At 63.0% G+C, this 19,522-nt stretch overlaps 2 protein-coding genes across 4 annotated transcripts in view; both read left to right on the forward strand.

Moving 5' to 3' along the window:
- Positions 1-8,688, forward strand: part of USP48 (ubiquitin specific peptidase 48) — a 29,805-nt gene extending 21,117 nt beyond the window's left edge. For 2 of the 3 annotated variants that reach the window (XM_086764314.1, XM_086764315.1), the window contains exons 18-27: positions 1,084-1,145; positions 1,666-1,776; positions 2,420-2,550; positions 2,787-2,893; positions 4,976-5,080; positions 5,541-5,696; positions 5,909-6,034; positions 6,430-6,478; positions 6,719-6,745; positions 6,852-8,688. In XM_086764314.1, the coding sequence (XP_086620440.1) occupies positions 1,084-1,145; positions 1,666-1,776; positions 2,420-2,550; positions 2,787-2,893; positions 4,976-5,080; positions 5,541-5,696; positions 5,909-6,034; positions 6,430-6,478; positions 6,719-6,745; positions 6,852-6,874 (897 nt within the window). In that variant the 3' untranslated portion in view covers positions 6,875-8,688. The remainder of the gene's footprint in view (positions 1-1,083; positions 1,146-1,665; positions 1,777-2,419; positions 2,551-2,786; positions 2,894-4,975; positions 5,081-5,540; positions 5,697-5,908; positions 6,035-6,429; positions 6,479-6,718; positions 6,746-6,851) is intronic. The other variant, XM_086764317.1, reaches the window with a different exon arrangement.
- A 2,352-nt stretch (positions 8,689-11,040) lies between these two features.
- Positions 11,041-17,626, forward strand: RAP1GAP (RAP1 GTPase activating protein). Its single transcript, XM_086764373.1, has 21 exons — positions 11,041-11,167; positions 11,267-11,314; positions 11,385-11,423; positions 11,519-11,704; positions 12,593-12,687; positions 12,762-12,840; positions 12,933-12,986; positions 13,065-13,148; positions 13,227-13,329; positions 13,417-13,547; positions 14,148-14,303; positions 14,396-14,467; positions 14,544-14,630; positions 15,382-15,519; positions 15,820-15,888; positions 15,979-16,088; positions 16,183-16,257; positions 16,939-17,032; positions 17,102-17,183; positions 17,302-17,369; positions 17,490-17,626. Exons 2-21 carry the CDS (start codon positions 11,276-11,278, stop codon positions 17,496-17,498), a joined length of 1,770 nt encoding a protein of 589 aa, XP_086620499.1. The 5' UTR covers positions 11,041-11,167; positions 11,267-11,275; the 3' UTR covers positions 17,499-17,626.
- Positions 17,627-19,522: the final 1,896 nt, after the last annotated feature.

Raw genomic sequence — 19,522 nt, forward strand, 5'->3', positions numbered from 1 at the left:
TGACTCTGAGATCCTGCCAAGCTGCTTTGGCAGGTGCCTGCCTCGGCGGCTCCTGCGTGTGAGGGAGCCTGCCGCTCCAGGGTGCCTTCTCCAGCCGTGGATAAATATTGAGGCCAACGCGGATCCGTGTCTGGGAACCGGGCAGCCCCGAAAGGGTTTAAATGGGAAACGCTCTGTGCCGAGCTGGAGAGCTGCCGTGTCCTGCCGCCGGCGTTTGAGGGTAGCATCTGGTTGGGGCTACTCTTGTAGCTGGAGTAGGGGATGGAAAGTTGGAGGTCTCTCCAGGCGGTGAGGCTACGTCCTCCACTCCCTTCAAATTTCCCTGATGAAAAGCAGAGGATCTCTCGCATGAGCTCTGTGGGTTTTCCTCATCCAAACCAGTTGAGATTTGGGGAAGAAAATAAGCGGAGTGGTTTAGTCTCAGGTGTGCGGAATTTTCCTGCAGGAAGGTAAGAGTGAGCCCTAAATCTGTGTTAGGGAGGGTGCTGAGGGCAGGAGGGCACAGAAGTCACCCAGCTCTTAGGATCTCGGCAGTTTCTTGTCTGGGAACAGACCGTCTAATGGGAAATCAGTCGGAGCAGGAGTTTTTTATCCTAAAACCACTGCCTCATGAGGGTGCACGGCCACAGTTTTGAATCGGTGCTGTGCCAAAAGGAGGAACTTCTGGATTTTAAACGGTGAAGCCAACGAGGCAGGTTGGGGTGGTCTCACCCCACACGCACAGGGACGCAAAGTCTGCTTTAGAGCCCGGGTACCCGGCGAGAGAAAACGCAGCGCTGGGGAGTCTTAGCTGCTCCAGGGGAAATGACCATTTCCTGCTGTGAATTAAAGGTAATTGGATCTACAGCTAAATTAACTTTGTAATAAACATGAGATTAGTAATGTAAGTGCTTAGTACTTGATCCAAATTATTTGACTTGGCTTCCCCAGCGCACTTGGATGGAGTTGTCGTGGTAAGAACGCCGAAGTCTTGAGGAGAACGGGCGCTGCAGAAAAAGCCGAACAGTCATCGCTTCTCTGCTCTTGGATTAATTAAAAAAGATCCGTTTTTTTTTTTTTTTTTTTTTTTTCTTTCCCCTCCAGGAGACAGACGAGCTGTATATTGTTTCACAGTTCTTTGTAGAAGAATGGAGGAAATTTGTCAGGTAACTTGGCTTGAAGTTTTTGGTGCTTTTTATTCCTTTTTTTGGGGGGCTGTAGATAATGACTTTGCTTTTGAATCCCGGCGCGGCGTGTAGCCGCCTGCGGTTTGCCTCTGCGGAAACGAGGAAGCTGATTTTTGCAGGACTCCTATTAGTTGTAATACGTTGTAAGAAACTGAATTTCCTTGTTTACCGTGTCCTAACCAGATGGTCGGATTAGATAGTAACCTGATTAGGTTTTTTTTCATCTGTCTGGAGCTGTATCCTAGGAAAGGTCACCGCTCAATCCTGTTTCCGTGGGCTGCTGGTGGTAGGAGATGGAAATCTCTGCGAGATAGGAGAGTAATTTTGCAACGCGCAGGAACGCAGATCTGATTTCCTCGTCGGTAGTAGTTCAATATTCCCTGTTGGAATGCCTTCTGTAAATATTCACCTGTGATTTCTCCTTGGCTGCCTGCGGAGTTGTGGTTTTTCTGAAATAACCTGACCGAGCTCTGCAAACCGTTTTCCTTTCCCCGCGCAGGAGGCCGACACGATGCAGCCCCGTGTCCTCGGTAGGAAACAGCGCTCTTCTCTGCCCCCATGGGGGCCTCATGTTCACCTACGCTTCCATGACCAAAGAAGACTCCAAACTGTGAGTTTCTTCTCTTCAGGCGTCTACCTGTGCCCGCTGCCTTCGTCTCTCGCACGCCTCGGGGAACATTCCCAGACGCTTGCTGAGCTGCAGCAGCACGAGGAGCAAAGGCTTCCTCTTTGACAAAATGACACCAGCGCGTTCTCAGGCCCACCGTAGCCTTCATGTGAGGCAAGACCTGAATTGTTGAAGGATGCTAGGTCAGGAAAAAAAAAGAGCTTACTTGAGCTTGGCGAGTTCCTAACAATAAACTGCTCTGAATTTGACCGGGGCGTAGAAACATCCGGCTTCCTTACGATTTGCTTTCTGTGAGACTTGCCCCCGGAGCGCTGGACGCCGGGCTGGAGTTCATGCTCCGTAGCGTTGCTTATTTGATGAAGCAGAACTAAAAGTAGCAGATCTTCCGCTGCTCTCCTCCTCCATCCTCCCTCTGGCACGACTGGAGCAGAACAGCGTCACTAATAACACGCTACTGCTTCCCCATTATCTTGGGCGTGCAGGCCCTCCCGCGTAGCTGGAGTTACGCATTGATTTTGCAGCTTTTCTGTCGTTATCAGACTGAAAAAGAAAAGGGGGAGGCTGTTGAGCAGCTCGGGGCTTGGCTTTGCCATGTCATAAAGCGCGTTCTTGTTCCTTTGCACAGTATAGCTCTCATATGGCCCAGCGAGTGGGAGAGGATTCAAAAACTCTTTGTTGTGGATCACGTCATCAAAATCATCCGAGCGCAAGCTGCCGGGGCGGACCCTGAGAGCGCGCTTTACACCTCTGAGCCCCGTGAGTGGATCCTTTCCTGCTGTCTCTGCTCTACTTTTAAAAATTTTTTTTGCTAATTGATGCCGAATCCCTGGGAAAGGGGTCTTTTTTGGATAAAGGGTGGGATCTAAGGGGGTCCCAAGCGTGAGACGTGCCCCTGGTTACGTGACCTGCTCGGGGTTGGTGGTGAGAGGCGTCGGGCAGGTGTCTCCAGGGGGCTGAAGTTAGGAAACGCATTTTTCCGTTTGCCTCCCCAGAGCTCTGTCCGGAGTGCAGAGAAGGGCTGTTATGCCAACAGCAGCGGGACTTGCGTGAGTACACCCAAGCAACCATCTACATCCATAAAGTGGTGGATAATAAAAAGGTACGGGCTCTCTCCCTCGGTCCTTGCTCGTCCCGGCTCCGTTAAATGAACCGGGAACCGCCCCGAGTACCCAAATCCGAACACGGAGGCGAGACAGCTGTTGCAACCTGCTGCCTCCGCGCAGCGTGGGACCGGCCGGTGGGGGTGCCGGGTGATTTGTGGTGGTGGCGGTGGGGCAAAAAGCACCCAGCTCCGCGGCTCGTGGAAGCCGTCGCTTTGGCAAAAATAGCAAACGGGAAAATTCTGGCTGTGGCTGCTCTGAAAATGTGGTCTCCTCGAGGCTTCCTTTTGCCAAAGCGAACCCTTTGCGTTGTCAGGCATTTTCACGGCTTTGATTCTTTCAGGCGATGTTGTAACCGCTTCTGTCTTCGTAACGGTGTCCCCAGGCTCTACCTGTTCTCCTCCCCCTCCGGTATTTGTCGCTTCCTTCCGTGGTTGCTCAGGTGACATTTATTCCTAGGTAGGAATAAGCTCTTCAGGCTCCGCGCTGATGAACCAGCGGTGAACTTGGAGGTGGTTTTCAGGATCCCCTGCGAAGCTGTGAATTCCGGCTCTGTTTTACCGGTGTCTTAAGGGATCAGTATCGGGTCTGGAACTGGCTTTACAGACCCCGAAAGCCGGCGTCTCCTCCCTAGGGTTTCTTTTGTGCTTCAAGAGGGAAACCAAGGCTCGCGAGCAAACTCAGATAAAGGTGTTCCCTGCACCTCTGCAGCGTGGGGTTTTGCTGGTTTGTTTTTTTTTTTTTCCTCTCCTTGATTTCCACCTCCCTGCCGATCTAAGGGAGGAGCTGGAGCCTGGAAAGCTGTGGGGTGCTGGAGGCTGGGTGGGTTCCTGCCTTGGTGGTGAGATGTGGGGCACGCAGCGCTGTCTGGAGCCGTCAGCTGCGGGGTTTCAGCCTGGCTCGAGGCCGTACCTTGGCTCCAGTGCAGAGGAGGGTTGGTTTTTTTTTGTTTGTTGTTTTTTTTTTTTTTTTCTGGTGCTGGACAGGACTGCGCTCGCACGTGGGGCTGGCAAAAAACAGGCAGCTATTCTTTGCTGAGCAGCTGGAGCTGGAGAGAGGGGGCGAGAGCTTGCCTGCGAGATCCCTTGTGAACAGGGCAGCCTTGGCCAGAGGCGAAGCAGCGGCAGTGCCCGCCAGCAGCGTGGTGGCACTGCCAGCGAGGCTTGCGGTCGATGGCACTCGAAGCCGCCGCTTCCTTCCCTGCGGGTTTCGATTTACGAAATCGGGAAGCGTTTCCCATCCCCTCACCCCTGCTCTTCCCGGCTCCGCACCCCCTGGGTGCCTTCTTCGGCTGAGGCTGCGAGAAGGAAGCCGTGGCCCTATAAAACCGGCATGGGCCGGCGCTGCTGGAATCCGGAGGGCTCTGGGGAGGCTGCGGTTGGTGCTGAATGTTTGGGATTGCATCGTTAATTGCAAATCCGTTGACGAAGAAGTGAGCTCTCGGGCACCCGGGGTGGAGAGCTCCCCGGTCTCCTGGGCTCCTGCAAACCCCAGCTCCAGCTGAGGCGTGGATGTGAATTCACGCCCGGCAGATCCGTGCCTCCTGGAGTGGCTTACACAGAGCTGAGCGTCTTTTTTGTTGATGTGTTTGTGTAGATTATTTAGATTTCATTTACTTACAGCCTCCAGGCCCATAAATAATGGTGCTGAGTGCCCCTGTCGGTGCGCTGCAGGGATGGATAAGTGTCTAATTTACAGATAATATTCCTTTCTCCGTGTTAGGGCTTTCGTAATACACTTAGATGAGGCAGAGAAGCTGCCAGCTAATGGGAAAGAAATCAGTCCAGGCCCCTGGAGACTTTCCCTTTGCCTAGAGAGGAGGGTAGGTCCTGAGCCGCAGGAAGCACCTGCAATTCAGCGGAGAAGCTCTTTCTCCTGACCCACTCCCCCCAGGGTTCCACGCAGCTGCGGAGGGACGGAGAAGACTCCGCAGAGCGCGTGGAGCAGATCCCTGGGTCTTTCCTGCTCTGCCTCGCTTCGCTGGGTCGAGGTGGCATCCCGGAGGTCTCCGCGAGCCGCGATGTGACGGCCTGGCTCGATGCTGTCGGGTTAGTTACGGAGAATGATTTTTATGACTTCAGGTAATGAAGGACGCTGCTCCAGAGCTGAACGTGAGCAGCTCAGAAGCTGAAGAGGAAAGGGAGGAAAACAAGCCAGAGGGGGAGCAAGACCCAGATTTTAACCAGGTAGAGATCAAAACCACCGCCAGGTTCCTTGGTTTTTGCATCATCCTCTTGAGTCAGCATGATGGGGTGGCCCTCCTCCTCTGTCCCGCTCGCAGGCGGAAACAGCAGTGCCTTAAATCGTCATTTAGCGGTCGCACCGCGCCACGGGTTTGGCGGTTTGGTTGGTTTTTTTTTTTGGAGAGATCAAATATTGATGGCAACTCGTACGCTTGGCCGGTAATCCGCCCCACGCTAGCGTTAGAAGCAGGGACCGAGGTTTTGAGGCGAGTCCTTTGATCCTTTCGATCCTTGCATGCAGCGGTTTGTTTCCAAGGGGCTTTCCAACGCTTTGCGCCTCCCCCGCGTGACCGACTCGCCCGAACCGCAGTCTGGGGTACAGGGGAGGTTGGGTTTTTTTTATTTTTTTTTTTTCCCCACCAATCCCAAACTTGTGCTCTTGATTTTTGCCTCTTGTTTCTAGGCCAATGGTGGGGCGAAGCGCCAGAAGATCTCTCAGCAGAGCTACATCGCTTACCAAAAGCAAGGCATCAGGCGAAGCACCCGGCACCGCAAAGTCAGAGGGGAGAAAGCGCTGCTTGTCTCTGCTAATCAGACGCTGAAAGAGCTGAAAATACAGGTGAGGTGCTTTTCCTCCACGGAACGAGCCGTCTCCAGTAAGAAAACACAAAACCAGGAGCGCGTGGCTGGGAGGGGATGGAGGGAAGGAGCAGAAAGCCCCACGCGGCGTCGGAAGGCGCGTGTCGCTCCTAACCAGGGGATTTTTGCGTAGCTCAGCGGTGTGTTCTCTCCCTCCGCACAAAGTCAGCGTGTCTCATTGTGTTGGCACAGATCATGCATGCATTTTCAGTTGCTCCCTTCGACCAGAATTTGTCCATCGACGGGAAGATACTGAGCGACGACACCGCCACGCTCGGCAGCCTGGGAGTCATCCCCGAGTCCGTCATTTTATTAAAGGTAACGCGCGAGCACGGCTGCTAAAATCCAGTTGAGTAAAGCAGAGAATTTAAATTATTTTTGTACAACCAAATCGGAAAACTGCCGTGCGCAGACATGCCCGCCCGTGGCTGCTCCGTAGCCGGATTTAACGAGTTCCTCCTCGAGCTCCTTTTTGGAGGAAAACTCTTTTATTAAGAGTATTTCAGCGGGTTTTTGCTGCTGGGCTGTGTGCATGCCAACCCCAAAACACAGCTGAATTGGGGAGCGACTCCTCCCCTGTTGTTCCCAGAGGGTTTTTGGGCAAAAGCCCCGTTCCCCGCTCCCCTCCGGAGCGGCACCGCCAACTGCTGGGGCTGGGAACTTCCCGAGGAGGTCGCTTGTTCGTTAATCCCCCGCCCCGCTGTGTTTTCCAGGCTGATGAACCCATTGCGGATTACGCGGCGATGGACGATGTTATGCAAGGTGAGGAGGAGGGACGCCAGGAAGGTTTGGGGGTTTGGGGGAGGCGCCTCGCCGCTGGGATTTTGGGGAGAAGCGTCGGTGGCCAAGGATTGTGGTGGATTTGGGTTGTGATGGTGGAAAATGGAGCTTTCCTGTCGCTGTCAACGGGAGTCAGCTGTATGCCGACGCTCAGATGAAAAATCTTTTTAGAAATGGTTGTTGGGGACTTCTAACGCCGTGCCTTTTCCTTTCTCTCCACAGTTTGTATGCCTGAGGAAGGATTTAAAGGTGAGTCTGTTGGTTTTTTTTTCTCCCCCCTTTGTGCAAGCCCACGCTAAGTTCGTCTCCATCCCGGGAGCCTCCTCATCTCTCGGTGGCTGTCTTTTCCCCTCAGGGACTGGTTTACTCGGACACTGATGGTTTTCTAAACGTTGGCAACAGAGGAGCAACCAGAAGGGAGGAGGATTTTGACATGGAGGGCATTAAAAGGAAAAAAAAAAAAAAAGAAAAAAGAAAAGAAAAAAAAAAAAAGTGGAGACAGGACTGAACTCTTTGACTCTTCCAGAAGGCAGAAGCCCGTTCTGAAACGACTGCCACCCCCCGAATAAATGCCTTATGTCAAAGCAGATTGCACTGAAGGACATCCTGCCTCCGAGAGAGCGTTCCCGGTTTTCTGTTTAACGAAGCGCCAGGGAGGCTGGGAATTTAGCGGCAGTGAGGAGCGTGCCGTGTTTACAGGCCGGGGAGGCGGAGGCGTTGTCCCGCGCTGCCCGACTCCTGCCCCGCGCTCGGCTGTCCCGGAAGGGGTCACGATCCAGTCGGCCGAAACCATCTTGGTCCGCTCCCGCGTGACTCCAGGCGTACCCTGCTCACAGATGATCCTGCCTCTGGTCCGCTATTGCTCCCTCAGTACAGCATGGAAGTAAGAAATTGTTACGTGTGAGGAATGTCTAGCTCTTTCAAAAAAAAAAAAACCCCAAATTTCATCTATTTAACCCAACCCGTAAGCTGTGCGCTGCCTCCGAAAGCCTTCCATCGCCGAGGGGCCGGGGCGCCGCCTCCCTCGCCCGCTTCTCAGCCGCTCGCCTTCACTTCCGGCCGTTGGGTGACTGCAGCCGCCCGGCCTTTCGCTGTGAGCTGTGGTTTTTTAGAAACGTTGGCTGTTTCAATGACTTGGAGAACATCTTTTCCTCCGGCCCGCGACCCCCACCAGCGCTTTTGCCCATGGCGTGGGGAGACGGCGACAGGGGCGCGGTGGGTGGCGTGTTTCCCATGGGAAGAGGTTTGGATTTTTTTTTTTTTTCTTTTTCTCCCTTTTATTCTCCTAATTTTTCAGGAATGCACTAATAATTTGGTTTTTTACATCTGTAGCTCCCAGAAAGGCTCTCCCCGTTGCCCATTAGTAGCAGGAAAGGGCGCTGTTGCTGTCTCTCCGTAATAAAGTCAGATTCTTCCTCTTCCTTATCAACCTTTTAACTTCTTCCCGTGGCAAAACACGATGTGGAGCGGCGGGTTGCTGCCGCGTCGCCTTTATTATTTGTTTTAAAAGGAGCGCAGGAGTTTGGGGCTGCGAGAAGAGGGGAGGGGGGCGCGTGGCCCGTCCCGCTAGCCTTTATTTTAAGCGTTGGTTTTTAGCAGAAGGATTACCGGCCGCTCGTGGCCGAGCGCGGGGGCTCCGTGTCCTCCCCGGCACCTCGTGGGGCGAAGCAGCCGGCGTTTGGGGGGTCATGGAGGTCATTTTGGGGGGGGGCGATTTGGACCCGCCTACTTTTTGCCAAGGTAACGATGGTGGCAGGAATTTGACGCGCCGGAGCCGCTCCATCCTTCAGGAATGAGCAGGAGCTTTTCTTCTTCCCAGACCGCAGCACTCGCTCGTGTACATATTCCCTGGAAATTCTGTTTGTTGGGGGTTTGGGTTTGTTTTTCTTTTTTTTTTTTTTTCCAATTTCCTGTTAAATTTTTTTAAATGTTACCAAACACTCTCCTCGTTGAGCTTACACCGTTGCAAAATCCCAGTCTCTCACCTCAGCTGGAAGGAGCTGGCCGGGGCCGGGGCGCTGTTTTCCGGACGCCACGCGCGGGCACCCCGTGGCGCGGCCATTTCCTCGCCCGGGCCGCGGGGACAAGATGCGATGGAAGGCCCGGTTCCCGTTTTGTCTGTTATCGCAAACGTTATCGGATTAAAGTTGTCGTTCGAGCTGTGGAAGCCTTATTAAAGCGCATACACGTGCTCTTGGCTCGTACCTTAACGCCTGCGGGTTTGGTATCCCGGGACATCCCGAAAAAGGGAGGTGGGTGCTGCGGCGCTGGGGAGGGAGCGAGTGGGATCCCGCCGGAGCGGGAATCGCCCCGGCCTTGGCCTGGTTTTTACTGGAAGCGCGGGTGCCGCGGGGCCGTTTTGGTGTCCCCGTGCGGCACGTCCCCCCCCGACGCTGGCGCCTGGCCCGTGCTTGGGTGCCAGCGCCCGGCTCTGCCCTGGCACCCGGCGCCGGGGAGCCCGTGCCAGCTGTTCCTCAAGGGCCCCGCAGCCGGGGCGGCGTCCCCCCACTCCCCGTCACCAAAATAGCCCGTGGGGGGTGCGTGGGAAGGGGGTCACTCGTGTCCTGGGTGCTGTTGGTGGGGGGAGGAGCGGGGATGAGGAAGGGAGGGGTTTGTGGGGCCCCAGGAGGGATGTGGAGGGGGGGTGGTACCCTGGGTGCCAGGGAGGGATGTGAGGAGGGGTCCCAGGGATGGAGGGGGGTGTTCCTTGGGTCCCAGGGCGTGGGGGGGATACTCTGGGTGCCAGGCGGGGGGTCCCTGGGCCCTAGGGGTGGGTGGGAGTACCTTGGGTGCTAGGGAGGGATGTGGGGAGGGGGTGGGTCCCTGGGTGGGAGGAAGGGGGGTGGTTCCTGGATCCTAGGCGTGGGTGGGAGGGGTCCTAGGGATGGGGGGGTCCCTGGGTCCCAGGGATGCGGGGGGGGGAGCCCCGGGAGCTGAACGGGAAGGGTGGGGGGATGCGGGTGACGGACAGGGGGGCAGCCGGTACAGTGGGTGGGTGCCGAAGGTTCACCGGGGGGCGGGGCGGATTTTGGGGGCTGCCCCAGGCCGGGGAGGGGGGGGTCCCAGGCTGGGGGCGGTGCCGGTCCCAGCGGCGGGGGCAGCTCCCGGTGCCGGTTGCCGGTTCCGGTGCCGGATCCCGGCTGCCGATTTTTCCCGGTGGTCGCCCGGTTCCGGTGCCGGGTGCCGGTTACCGGTACCGGCCGCCCCCGGAGGGGCCGCCCCGCCCCGCCGCACGTGACGCGGCGCGGTGACTGCGAGCGGCGGGGCCCCCGCTCCGCTCCGCTCCGGTACCGGTACCCCCGGCCCCGCCGCCCCCCGGTAAGTGCGAGGGGACCGAGCCCCCCCCAGCTCCCCAGTGACCTTCAGCCGGTACCGGTACCGGGGGGGGGGGGGGGGGGGGGATGCTCCGGGCCTGGGCGGGGGGGAGAGAGCGGGACCGGCCCCCCCCACCCCGCCCCCCCCGGCTACCCCAAAGTCTGCCCCCCCTCCCGCCCCCCCCATCCTGGCCCCATCATCTTCCCCCCGCGATCTGCCCCCCGTGTCCCCCTCCCTCCCCAGTCTTCCCCTCCCCCAGCCCAGCCCCACATTTGGGTCATCCCCTCCCCCCGACTGCCCCCCGCCCTTGGGTGCTGGGGGGGAGTGGGGGGAGGCAGCGATGGGGGAGCCCCCCGCCCCCCCCCAGCCCCGCTGCCCGGCGGGGTCGCAGGTGCGTGGGGACGGGCTGTGGTTTTTCACGAGGGCCGTGTTTGCACGGGGACTGTGTTTGCGCGAGGGCCGCGTTTGCACGGGGACGTGTCACGTTTGCACGAGCGCTACATTTGCACAAGGACTGCAGCTGCACGAGGCTCGCGTTCGCGCGGGGAGGTGTCGCGGTTGCACGAGGACGGCATTTGCACGAGGGCCGCGTTTGCACGGGGACGGGGTGACATTGTCGCCTTGGCTCGCGTTTGCACCCCGCTGTGTTTCGCACGGGGACAGGGGGGTTGTCCCGGGGTGCGCTTGCCCGGCGGTGGGTCACGCTTGCCCGGCGGTGGGTCACGCTTGCCCGGCGGTGGGTCACGCTTGCCCCGGGGCGCGCTTGCACGCCGTTGTGTTCACGCGGGGGTCGCGTTCTGCGCGGGGACGGGGCTGACCCGCGCCAGGGTGGTGGTCGCACCGGCGCCGTGTTTGCACAAGGGTGGGGGTGCGTTTGCACCAGGGCCGTGCTCGCACGGGGGCCGCGCTGGGCCCGGGGCCGGGGTCCCCGCGTCTCCGCGTCCCCGCGTCCGCGCGTCCCCGTCGGTGCCCGGCGCTGTCCGTGGTGCTGCCCCGCGCGCCGCCACCTCCCGCCCGCAGAGGGCGCCCTCCGGGGTGGGGGGGGTGGGGGGGGGATGGGGGGGGCTTGCGGTGAGTTTTGGGGCTGGGGGGGGGTCTCAGCAGTCGGACACCCCCCGCGTGGTGACACCGCAGCCGCCGCTCCAGGCCAGAGGGGCGGCGCTCGGCTGGGTGCCGTCAGTAGGCTCCAGGGGTAACGCCGCTGCCGGGCGTCACCAGGAGGAGCTGGGGGGGGGGGCGGGGGGGCTCTCCTCTCCCCCAGGAAGCACCATGCACCCCCCTGGACGCTCCCGGGCCACCTAGACGTGTCCCCAACCAGCACCGTCGCCCCCTCACCTCGGCCACCCCCACCCCGAGGTGAGTCCCGTGGGTGCTCCCCACCCAAGGGTGCTCCCCACCCAAGGGTGCCCATCCCCAGACGAGGCGAGGGGCACCCACGGCCCCCGTCTCCCGCAGGGCAGCAGGATGGCTCAGCAGCGCCACGCCGGCCCCCCGCCGCTCAAGGTAGGGCGTCGCTGGGGCGGGGGCACCCATGGGTGCTGGCGTGGCCCTCGCCCACCCCGTTGTCTTGCAGACGGAGGAGGACTACATCCCCTACCCCAGCGTGCACGAGGTAGAGCGTCCGCCCCCCCCCCCCCCGGCACCGGGCGCGAGGGCGGGCAGGTGGGTGGGGGCCAGCTGGAGCACCCGCCCCGGTTTTGGGTGCAGGTGCTGGGCCGGGAGGGGCCGTTCCCCCTCATCCTCCTGCCGCAGTTTGGGGGTTACTGGATCGAGGGCACCAACCACCAGCTGAGCGGGGCGCCCGAGTCACCCCCCACCCCGGCACCTGGCACCCGCGCAAAGCTCGAGGGCAACCACACGGCCAAGATCTACCGCAAGCACTTCCTGGGCAAGGTGGGGGCTGCAGGCCCGCGTGCTCGGGGTGAGGGGGGGTCCCCGTGGGCGTGGGTGGGCGTGGGGACCTCATAAGCATGGGTGCGCATGGGCATGGGTGCCCCATGGTGGGGGTGCTCGTGGACCTAGATGACTCCTGGCATGGGTGCTCGTGGATGTGGATGCTCATGGACCTGGGTGTGGCTATCTATGGGGATGGCTGCTCATGGACCTGGGTGTCCTACAGCATGGGTGCTCCTGCGTATGGGTGCTCCTGGCTCTAGATGCCCTATGGCGTGGTTGCTCGTGGATATGGGTGCTCATGGACCTGGGTGTCCCATGGTGCAGGTGCTCATGGACATGGGCGTGGGTACCTATGGATATGGGTGCTCATGGATATGGGTGCCCCATGGCATGGGTGCTCATGGATGTGGGTGTGGGGAGCTATGGGTATGAGAGTCCTATGGACATGGATGTGGGTGCTCATGGACCTGGGTGCCCCATGGTGGGGTGCTCATGGATCTGGATATCCCATGGCGTGGGCGCTTGTGGACCTGGTTGCTCGTGGATATGGGTGCTCACTGATCTGCGTGACCTACTGCATGGGAGCCCCATGGACATGGGTGCCGACGGACCTGGGTGCTCCATGGTGGGGTTGCTTGTGGATATGGGTGCTCATGGACCTGGGTGCCCCACGGCATGGGTGCTCGGGGTTATGAGTGCCCCACGGTGTGGATGCTTGTAGACATGGGTGTCCATGAGCATGGGGAACCAGCAGGTGCCCGAAGGATGGGTGCCCCATGGCGTGGATGCCATTGATGTGGGTGCCGGGGGGGCGCGGGTGCCCCGTGCCCGGCAGCGTGCGCACCCACTGGCACGGCCATGGGTGCTCGGCCCCCCTCCCCGCAGGAGCACTTCAACTTCTACTCCCTGGATCCTGCTCTGGGCCACCTCGTCTTCTCCCTCAAGTACGACGAGCAGGAGCACCTCCACCTGCTGCTGCGGTGAGCAGGGTGCTGGGGGGCACCCATGGGTGCCGGCCGGGGGGGGCTGCCCTGACCCCCGCCTTGCCCCGCAGCACCCGCGCCCGCACCCTGCACGACGTGGTGCCCATCTCCTGCCTGGCCGAGTTCCCCAACGTGGTGCAGATGGCCAAGGTGGGGCGACGCCTCCGGCAGCACCCATGGGTGCCCCCCTTGTCCCCGCCCCCAGCTCTGGGCCACCCACCACATCCCCGTCCCTCCCGCAGCTGGTGTGCGAGGACGTCAACGTGGATCGCTTCTACCCCGTGCTCTACCCCAAGGTGACGGGGGTGTGAGGGGGAGCACCCATGGGGGGGGCACCCCCCCCACCCAACCACGGCCTCCTCCCGCCCTCGCAGGCGTCCCGCCTCATCCTCGCCTTTGACGAGCACGTGCTCAGCAACCACTTCAAATTTGGGGTCATCTACCAAAAGCTGGGGCAGGTATGGGGTGGGTGGGGGGTTAGGGTGCCGTGGGGGGGTCCCGGGTGGGTGCCGGCACTCACCCCCGCCCCGCCGCAGACCTCGGAGGAGGAGCTGTTCGGCACCACGGAGGAGAGCCCGGCCTTCGCCGAATTCCTCGACGTCCTGGGCCAACGGGTGCAGCTGCGGGACTTCAAGGGGTGCGTGACGGGGCGCTGGGCGGGGGGACCCCGGGTTCAGGGTGCCCCTGCATGCGCCCCCCCCCCCCCACCCGCCACTCTCCTCGCAGGTTTCGGGGGGGGGCTGGACGTGACCCACGGGCAGACGGGCAGCGAGTCGGTCTACTGCCACTTCCGCGACAAGGAGATCATGTTCCACGTCTCCACCAAGCTGCCCTACACCGAGGGGGACGCCCAGCAGGTGGGGCACCCATGGGTGCTGGGAGGGGGCACACCAGGAGGGCAAGGGGTGCGAGGGGCACATGGGTGTTTGGGGGAAATGGGGTTCCTGGGGCACCTCCATGGGGTGGAAGGGGCTGGTGGGGCACCCACGGGTGCTTTGGGGGGTGTCCGTGGGCTGCAGGGGCTCCTGGGGTGCCTATGGGTGCTGGGGGCGTCTATGGGGCACAGGGGCTGGTAGGGAACCCATGGGTGCTGGGGAGATGTATGTGTGATGCAGGGGCACCCCTGGGTGCTGGGACGTGTCCATGGGATGCAGGGGTTGGTAGGGCACCCATGGGTGCTGGGTGGTGTCTATGGGACGCAAAGGCCCCAGGGGCACCCATGGGTGCTGGGGGTTGTTCACGGGATCCAGGGGCTGGTAGGGCACCCATGGGTGCTGGGGGTGTCTATGGGATGCAGGGGCACCCATGGGTACTGGGGGACACCTATGGGGCACAGGGGCTGATAGAGCACCCATGGGTGCTGGGTGGTGTCCATGGGATGCAAAGGCCCCAGGGGCACCCCCGGGCGCTGGGGGGCACCCATGGGCCCCAGGCTGTGCCGTTCCCTTGCCCCGCAGCTGCAGCGGAAGCGTCACATCGGCAACGACATCGTGGCGGTGGTCTTCCAGGACGAGAACACCCCCTTCGTCCCCGACATGATCGCCTCCAACTTCCTCCACGCCTTTGTGGTGGTGCAGCTGGAGCGGGGGCGCTCCCAGGGCACCCTCTACAAGGTGCTCACCCACCCACCCGTGCCGCAGTGTGCCCCCCCCCCCGCCCCGCGTGGGGTGCGGGGGGCACCCGTCTCACGCCCCACGCACCGCAGGTCTCCGTCACCGCCCGTGACGACGTCCCCTTCTTCGGGCCGCCGCTGCCCGACCCCGCCGTCTTCAGGAAGGTGAGCACCCGCGGGTGCTGCCGTGGGGTGGGGGGGGTGGGGGGCACCCGCAGCAGGCGGCCCCTCGCCCGCGCAGGGCCCCGAATTTCAGGAGTTCCTGCTGACGAAGCTCATCAACGCCGAGTACGCCTGCTACCGCGCCGAGAAGTTCGCCCGGCTGGAGGTGCCGTGGGGCTGGGGGTGCCGTGGGGCTGCGGTGTGGGAGCTGTGGGGGCTGTGGGGGCTGTGGGTGCTGTAGTTGTGGGCTCCGTGGGCGCCGTGGGTGCTGTGGGCGCTGTGGGTGCTGTGGGCACCGTGGGTTCCGTGGGTGCCGTGGGCGCCATGGGCGCTGTACGCCCGTGGGTGCCGTGGGAGCCGTGGGTGCTGTGGGTGCTGTAGTTGTGGGTGCCGTGGGTGCCGTGGGCGCCATGGGTGCTGTAGTTGTGGGTGCCGTGGGTACTGTGGGTGCTGTGGGCGCGGTACGCCCGTGGGTGCTGTGGGTGCCGTGGGAGCCGTGGGTGCTGTGGGTGCTGTAGTTGTGGGTGCTGTGGGTGCCGTGGGTGCAGTACGCCCGTGGGTGCAGCGTGGGTGTGCACCACGCACGCCGGCTGCTGTGGAAGGGTGCGGGTGCTGTGTGCGTGGGTGCTGTCCAGGGCGTGGTGTGGGGGGGAGGGGCCCGCGGGCGGTGTGCGTGGGGCGGGTGCTGTGGGTCCAGGCGGGGGTAGGAGGGCTGTCGCGCGCGTGGGGGCGGGGGGGGGGGGGGGGCTGTCGCTCGTGGTGGGAGTGTCACGCGCGGGGAGGGGTGTGTCACGCGTGGGGGTTGTCACGCGGGGGGTGTCACGCGCGGGGAGGGGGTGTCACGCGCGGGGGGTGTCACGCGCGGGGAGGGGGGTGTCACGCGCGGGGAGGGGGTGTGTCACGCGCGGGGGGCGCAGGAGCGGACGCGGGCGGCGCTGCTGGAGACGCTGCACGAGGAGCTGCAGGCCCGCAGCCAGGCCATGCTGGGGCTGGGCCCCGAGGAGGAGCGGCCGGACAACGGCGCCGCCGCCCCCGGCTTCTTCGAGTCCTTCAAGGTGGGGCCGGGACCCCCCCCCCCCGCCCCCCAACAACGCACCGGACCCCCCCCGCCCCAGCCCCACGACGCCCCGCCCCCGGACACGCCCACCACCGCGAGGCCACACCCCCAACGGCGCCGCTCCCTCGGGCCCCGCCCCTTTCCCCAAGCCACGCCCCGTATCGCTCGCGGTAACGCCAAGCCCCGCCCCTTGCACAAGCCCCGCCCGTCCCGCTGAGCCCCCTCCCGCGTTTCCCGCCCCCCGCCGGTTCCCGGGGCCCCCGGCGCCCCCCGGGCGGTGACGCGGTGCCGCCCCCAGTCGCTGCTGGTGCCCGGGAGCCGGCGGGGACGCCGCGGCAGCGCCATCGGGCTGGGCTCGGTGGAGGAGGTGGGTACCCCCCCGCGTGTGTGTGTGTGTGTGTGTGTGGGCCCCCCGCCCCCCCGCCGGTGCCCGGTTAACGGGACGGCGGCCGCGCAGGCGCTGCTGGTGCCCGGGAAGAGCCCCTCGCGGAGGCGGCCCGGCCCGCTCGGCTCCCGCCGCTCCAGCGCCATCGGCATCGAGAGCATCCAGGAGGCGCCGGGCGGCGGGTGAGCGCAGCGGGGCGGGGCGGGGCGGGGCGGGGGCCGGGGCCGGGGGGGGCCGCGCGCCCCCCTTCACCGCCCCCCCGCGCCCTCCCACCAGGGACGGGCCCGCCGCCCCCGCCGAGGGCGCCAGCTCGGCACAGAGCTCCCCCGAGAGCCGCCGGCACCGCGACAGGTCACGGGGGGGGGGTCACTGGGGTGACACGGGGACGGGGGGACACCCGGGAGGGGGGCACGGGGATGGAGAGGGACTGGGGTGGCACTGGGGTAGGGGGGCATTGGGGTGGAGGGGCTTTGGGATGGGGTGGCACTGAGGTGACACAGGGACTGGAGGGCACTGGGACGGGGTGGCACCAGGACAAGGGTGCACTGGGATGGGGTGGCACTGGGATGGGGTGGCACTGGGATGGGTGGCACTGGCATGCTGGGGCACTGGGATGGGGTGGCACTGGGATGGGTGGCACTGGCATGCTGGGGCACTGGGATGGGGTGGCACTGGGATGGGTGGCACTGGCATGCTGGGGCACTGGGATGGGATGGCACTGGGATGGGATGACATTGGGGTGAAACTGAGATGGAGTGGGACAGGATGGCGCTAAGACAGGGTGGCACTGGGATGGGGTGGTACTGGGATGGGGTGGCACTGGCATTGGGTGGCGCCAGGATGGGGTGACATTGGGGTGACGTGGGGACTGGAGGGCACTGGGATGGGACATCCCAGGGGCGAGATGGCATGGGGACGGGGTGGCACCAGGCCGGGCCGTCCCGGGGCCAGCGCGGCGTCGTGGCGGGCCATGGCGGCGGCCCGCGCAGCGCGGTGCCATCGTGTCCCGCCTTTGGGGACCGTCCCGCGCAGGCCCGAGAAGCCGGAGCCGCCGGATTTTTCCCGCTCTTCCTCCAGCGCCAGCAGCTTCAGCAGCGCCGCCGAGGAGCCCGGCGAGCTGGGACGGGTACGGGCTGCGGGGGCCGGGGGGGCGCTGGGGGGGCAGGACCCCTGTGACCCCCCCCTGCGCCCTCAGGAGAGCCGCTCGCCCTCGGGGAGCCAGCGCGACGCCTTCGGCGACAGCCCCTGGCCGGACGACCCCCCCGGGACCCCCCCAGGTAGCCTAGCGCGGGGTGGGGGGGGGGGTCACGCTGTCGTGGGGCTGGGGGAAACCCCCCCGGGTGCTCACGGCCCCCCCCAGGGTGCTCACAACCCCCCGCACCCCGTTTCCCCCAGGCCGCCAGCCCCCCGACACCCCCTGCCCCGAGATCAAGATCCAGCTGGAGCGGCCCCCCCAAAATCCGGTGAGGCTGTACCCCCCACCCCCCCCGTGCGCCCCAATCTGGGGGCACCCGCACTGGGGGGGCACCCGCACTGGGGGGGCACCCATACTGACGGGCACCCGCTGATGTCCCCCCGCACAGGGCTCATAGCCCCGTCCCGTCTCCGGGGGGGGCATCACCGCTTCGGCCCCCCCCGCGCCCCGTGTGCCGCCCCGTGCCAGGAGCCGAAGCCATCGTCCCCAGTGCAGGATTTGGGGGGGGGCACCCTCCCAAAATGGGGGGTGTGTCCCCCCCAGACAATCTCCATCACCCCAAATACCCCTTGGGGGGGGTGATGGACCATGCGGGGTCCCCCCTCGCCGTGACCCCAACACCACATGGGGGGGGGGGGGGCAAAAATGAAGAGTGTGTCCAACCACAGCCCCCCTCCCCCCAAAAAAGCGGGGCTCAAACCCACGGTGGGTTTGTCCCCCCCCTTTTATTTAAAGGGAAAAAAAGCTCTGGAACTGGTTGGATGCTGGAATTTTGGGGGGCATGGGGGAATTTATTTTTTTCAAGCCCCCCTCCCCGCCCCCCCCAATCGTGTTGTGTTTCCCGTGGGTCCTGTACAAAATAAAGGTTTATTTATCGCTACGGCCGGGGGATGCTGGGGGGGGGTCCCCAAAATCCCTGCAGCAGCAGGGGCGGACGCTCCGTAGGGGCTTAAAACCCCCCAAACTCACCCGTTTTTGGGGTCGTTTACCCAAATTTTGGGGCCGGTCAGCTGAATATTGGCTTTTTTTTTCGCAGCAGCCACGCTGAGCAAAGCCGTGCTTTGATTTTTTTTTTTTGGCTACTTTCAGGATGCTGTGGGTGCCCCAAAATGTGGTGAACGACACCCCCAAAAAAAAAAAACCACAAACAAAAAACCCTTTTTTTTTTTTCGACTCCGGTGGCCAACCCGGCGTCGGGAGCGGCGTTTGGCCAGCAGCCACGGTGGCCACCGGCCTCGCGCCAAATCCCCGGCCAAAATTTAAAAAAATAATAATTTTTTAAAAAGCGGTCCCCCCCCCCGCCCTCCCCCCCCAAACCCCACCCGAACCCCCAAAACCACAATGCACCCCAGTTAAACGCCGCTCGGTTTCCGGGCGGTCCCAGGGCTCGGCGACGCCGGCGCGGGTGCAAAGGGCGTCCCCCCCAAATCGGGCGGCGCGCGGGTCACCGCCTGCGCCCGCTCCAAAGTTTGCCGGTTAATAAGAAACCGGAGCGGGGATTTATTGATCGAGCTGGTAAATCAATAAAAAAAGGGGGGAGGGGTCAGAGGGGCCCGGTGGGGTTTTGGGGGGGGTGCAAGAGGCTGCTCGTGCACAGCATTTGCAGGGGCACGGGGAGGCGTTTGCCCGTGCACACGGATTATTCTTTTTTTTTTAAATTTATTTTGATTTTGCACGTGCACGGCAGTGCTCGCACGTGCCAGCTGAGGTTTTTGCACGTGGGCAGAAGCGATCACGCGTGCACGGCGGCCCTCGTGCGTGCCAGGCCCCGCACGCGCCTGCGTGGCGACTTTTGCACGTGCGGGGGGGAGGCGACTTCTGCTCAGCCGGGGCACCCCTGGCACGGGGACAGCTGCACACTCGCAGCCCCCTTTGCACGCCCAGGGCCTCGTGTTGCACGTTCACACGCCCAGGACCCCGTTTGCACGCCCAGGGCCTCGTGTCGCACGTTCGCACGCCCAGGACCCCGTTTGCACACCCAGGGCCTCGTGTCGCACGTTCGCACGCCCAGGACCCCATTTGCACACCCAGGGCCTCGTGTCGCACGTTCGCACGCCCAGGACCCCGTTTGCACGCCCAGGACCCCCATTTCCACGCTTGCACACCTGAGACCCCGGTCGCGCACCCGGGGCCTCGTGTTGCACGTTCGCACACCCTGCCCCCCCGCCTTCTCCCCCTCCCCGGTGCCACCGTGGGCCTCAATCCCCCCCCAGCACCTTGCAAGCTGCAGAAGCCCCCTCCCCTCGTTACCCCAGCCCCTAATTACCCTCCCTAATTAGCCAGCTCTAACGAAGGGGGTGTGGGCCAGCTCGTACCACCCTTTCACTCCCCACCCCTGAGCCCCCCCAAATCCCCTCCCTGGGCAGCAAATTGCCTTAAAACGAAGGATTTTAAAGCAAAATGGATCACCCCCATCCCACC

Source organism: Chlamydotis macqueenii, chromosome 21 (assembly GCF_036417535.1).
Source record: "Chlamydotis macqueenii isolate bChlMac1 chromosome 21, bChlMac1.mat, whole genome shotgun sequence".
In the NCBI taxonomy this organism is placed as follows: domain Eukaryota; kingdom Metazoa; phylum Chordata; class Aves; order Otidiformes; family Otididae; genus Chlamydotis; species Chlamydotis macqueenii.

Bases quoted from the DNA above. Each gene is read 5' to 3' on its own strand.
- RAP1GAP (XM_086764373.1), top strand. From the start codon at position 11,276: ATGGCTCAGCAGCGCCACGCCGGCCCCCCGCCGCTCAAG. The intron at 12,987-13,064 runs GTGACGGGGGTG...CCGCCCTCGCAG, and splicing joins ACCCCGTGCTCTACCCCAAG to GCGTCCCGCCTCATCCTCGC. The intron at 15,520-15,819 runs GTGGGGCCGGGA...TGCCGCCCCCAG, and splicing joins GCTTCTTCGAGTCCTTCAAG to TCGCTGCTGGTGCCCGGGAG.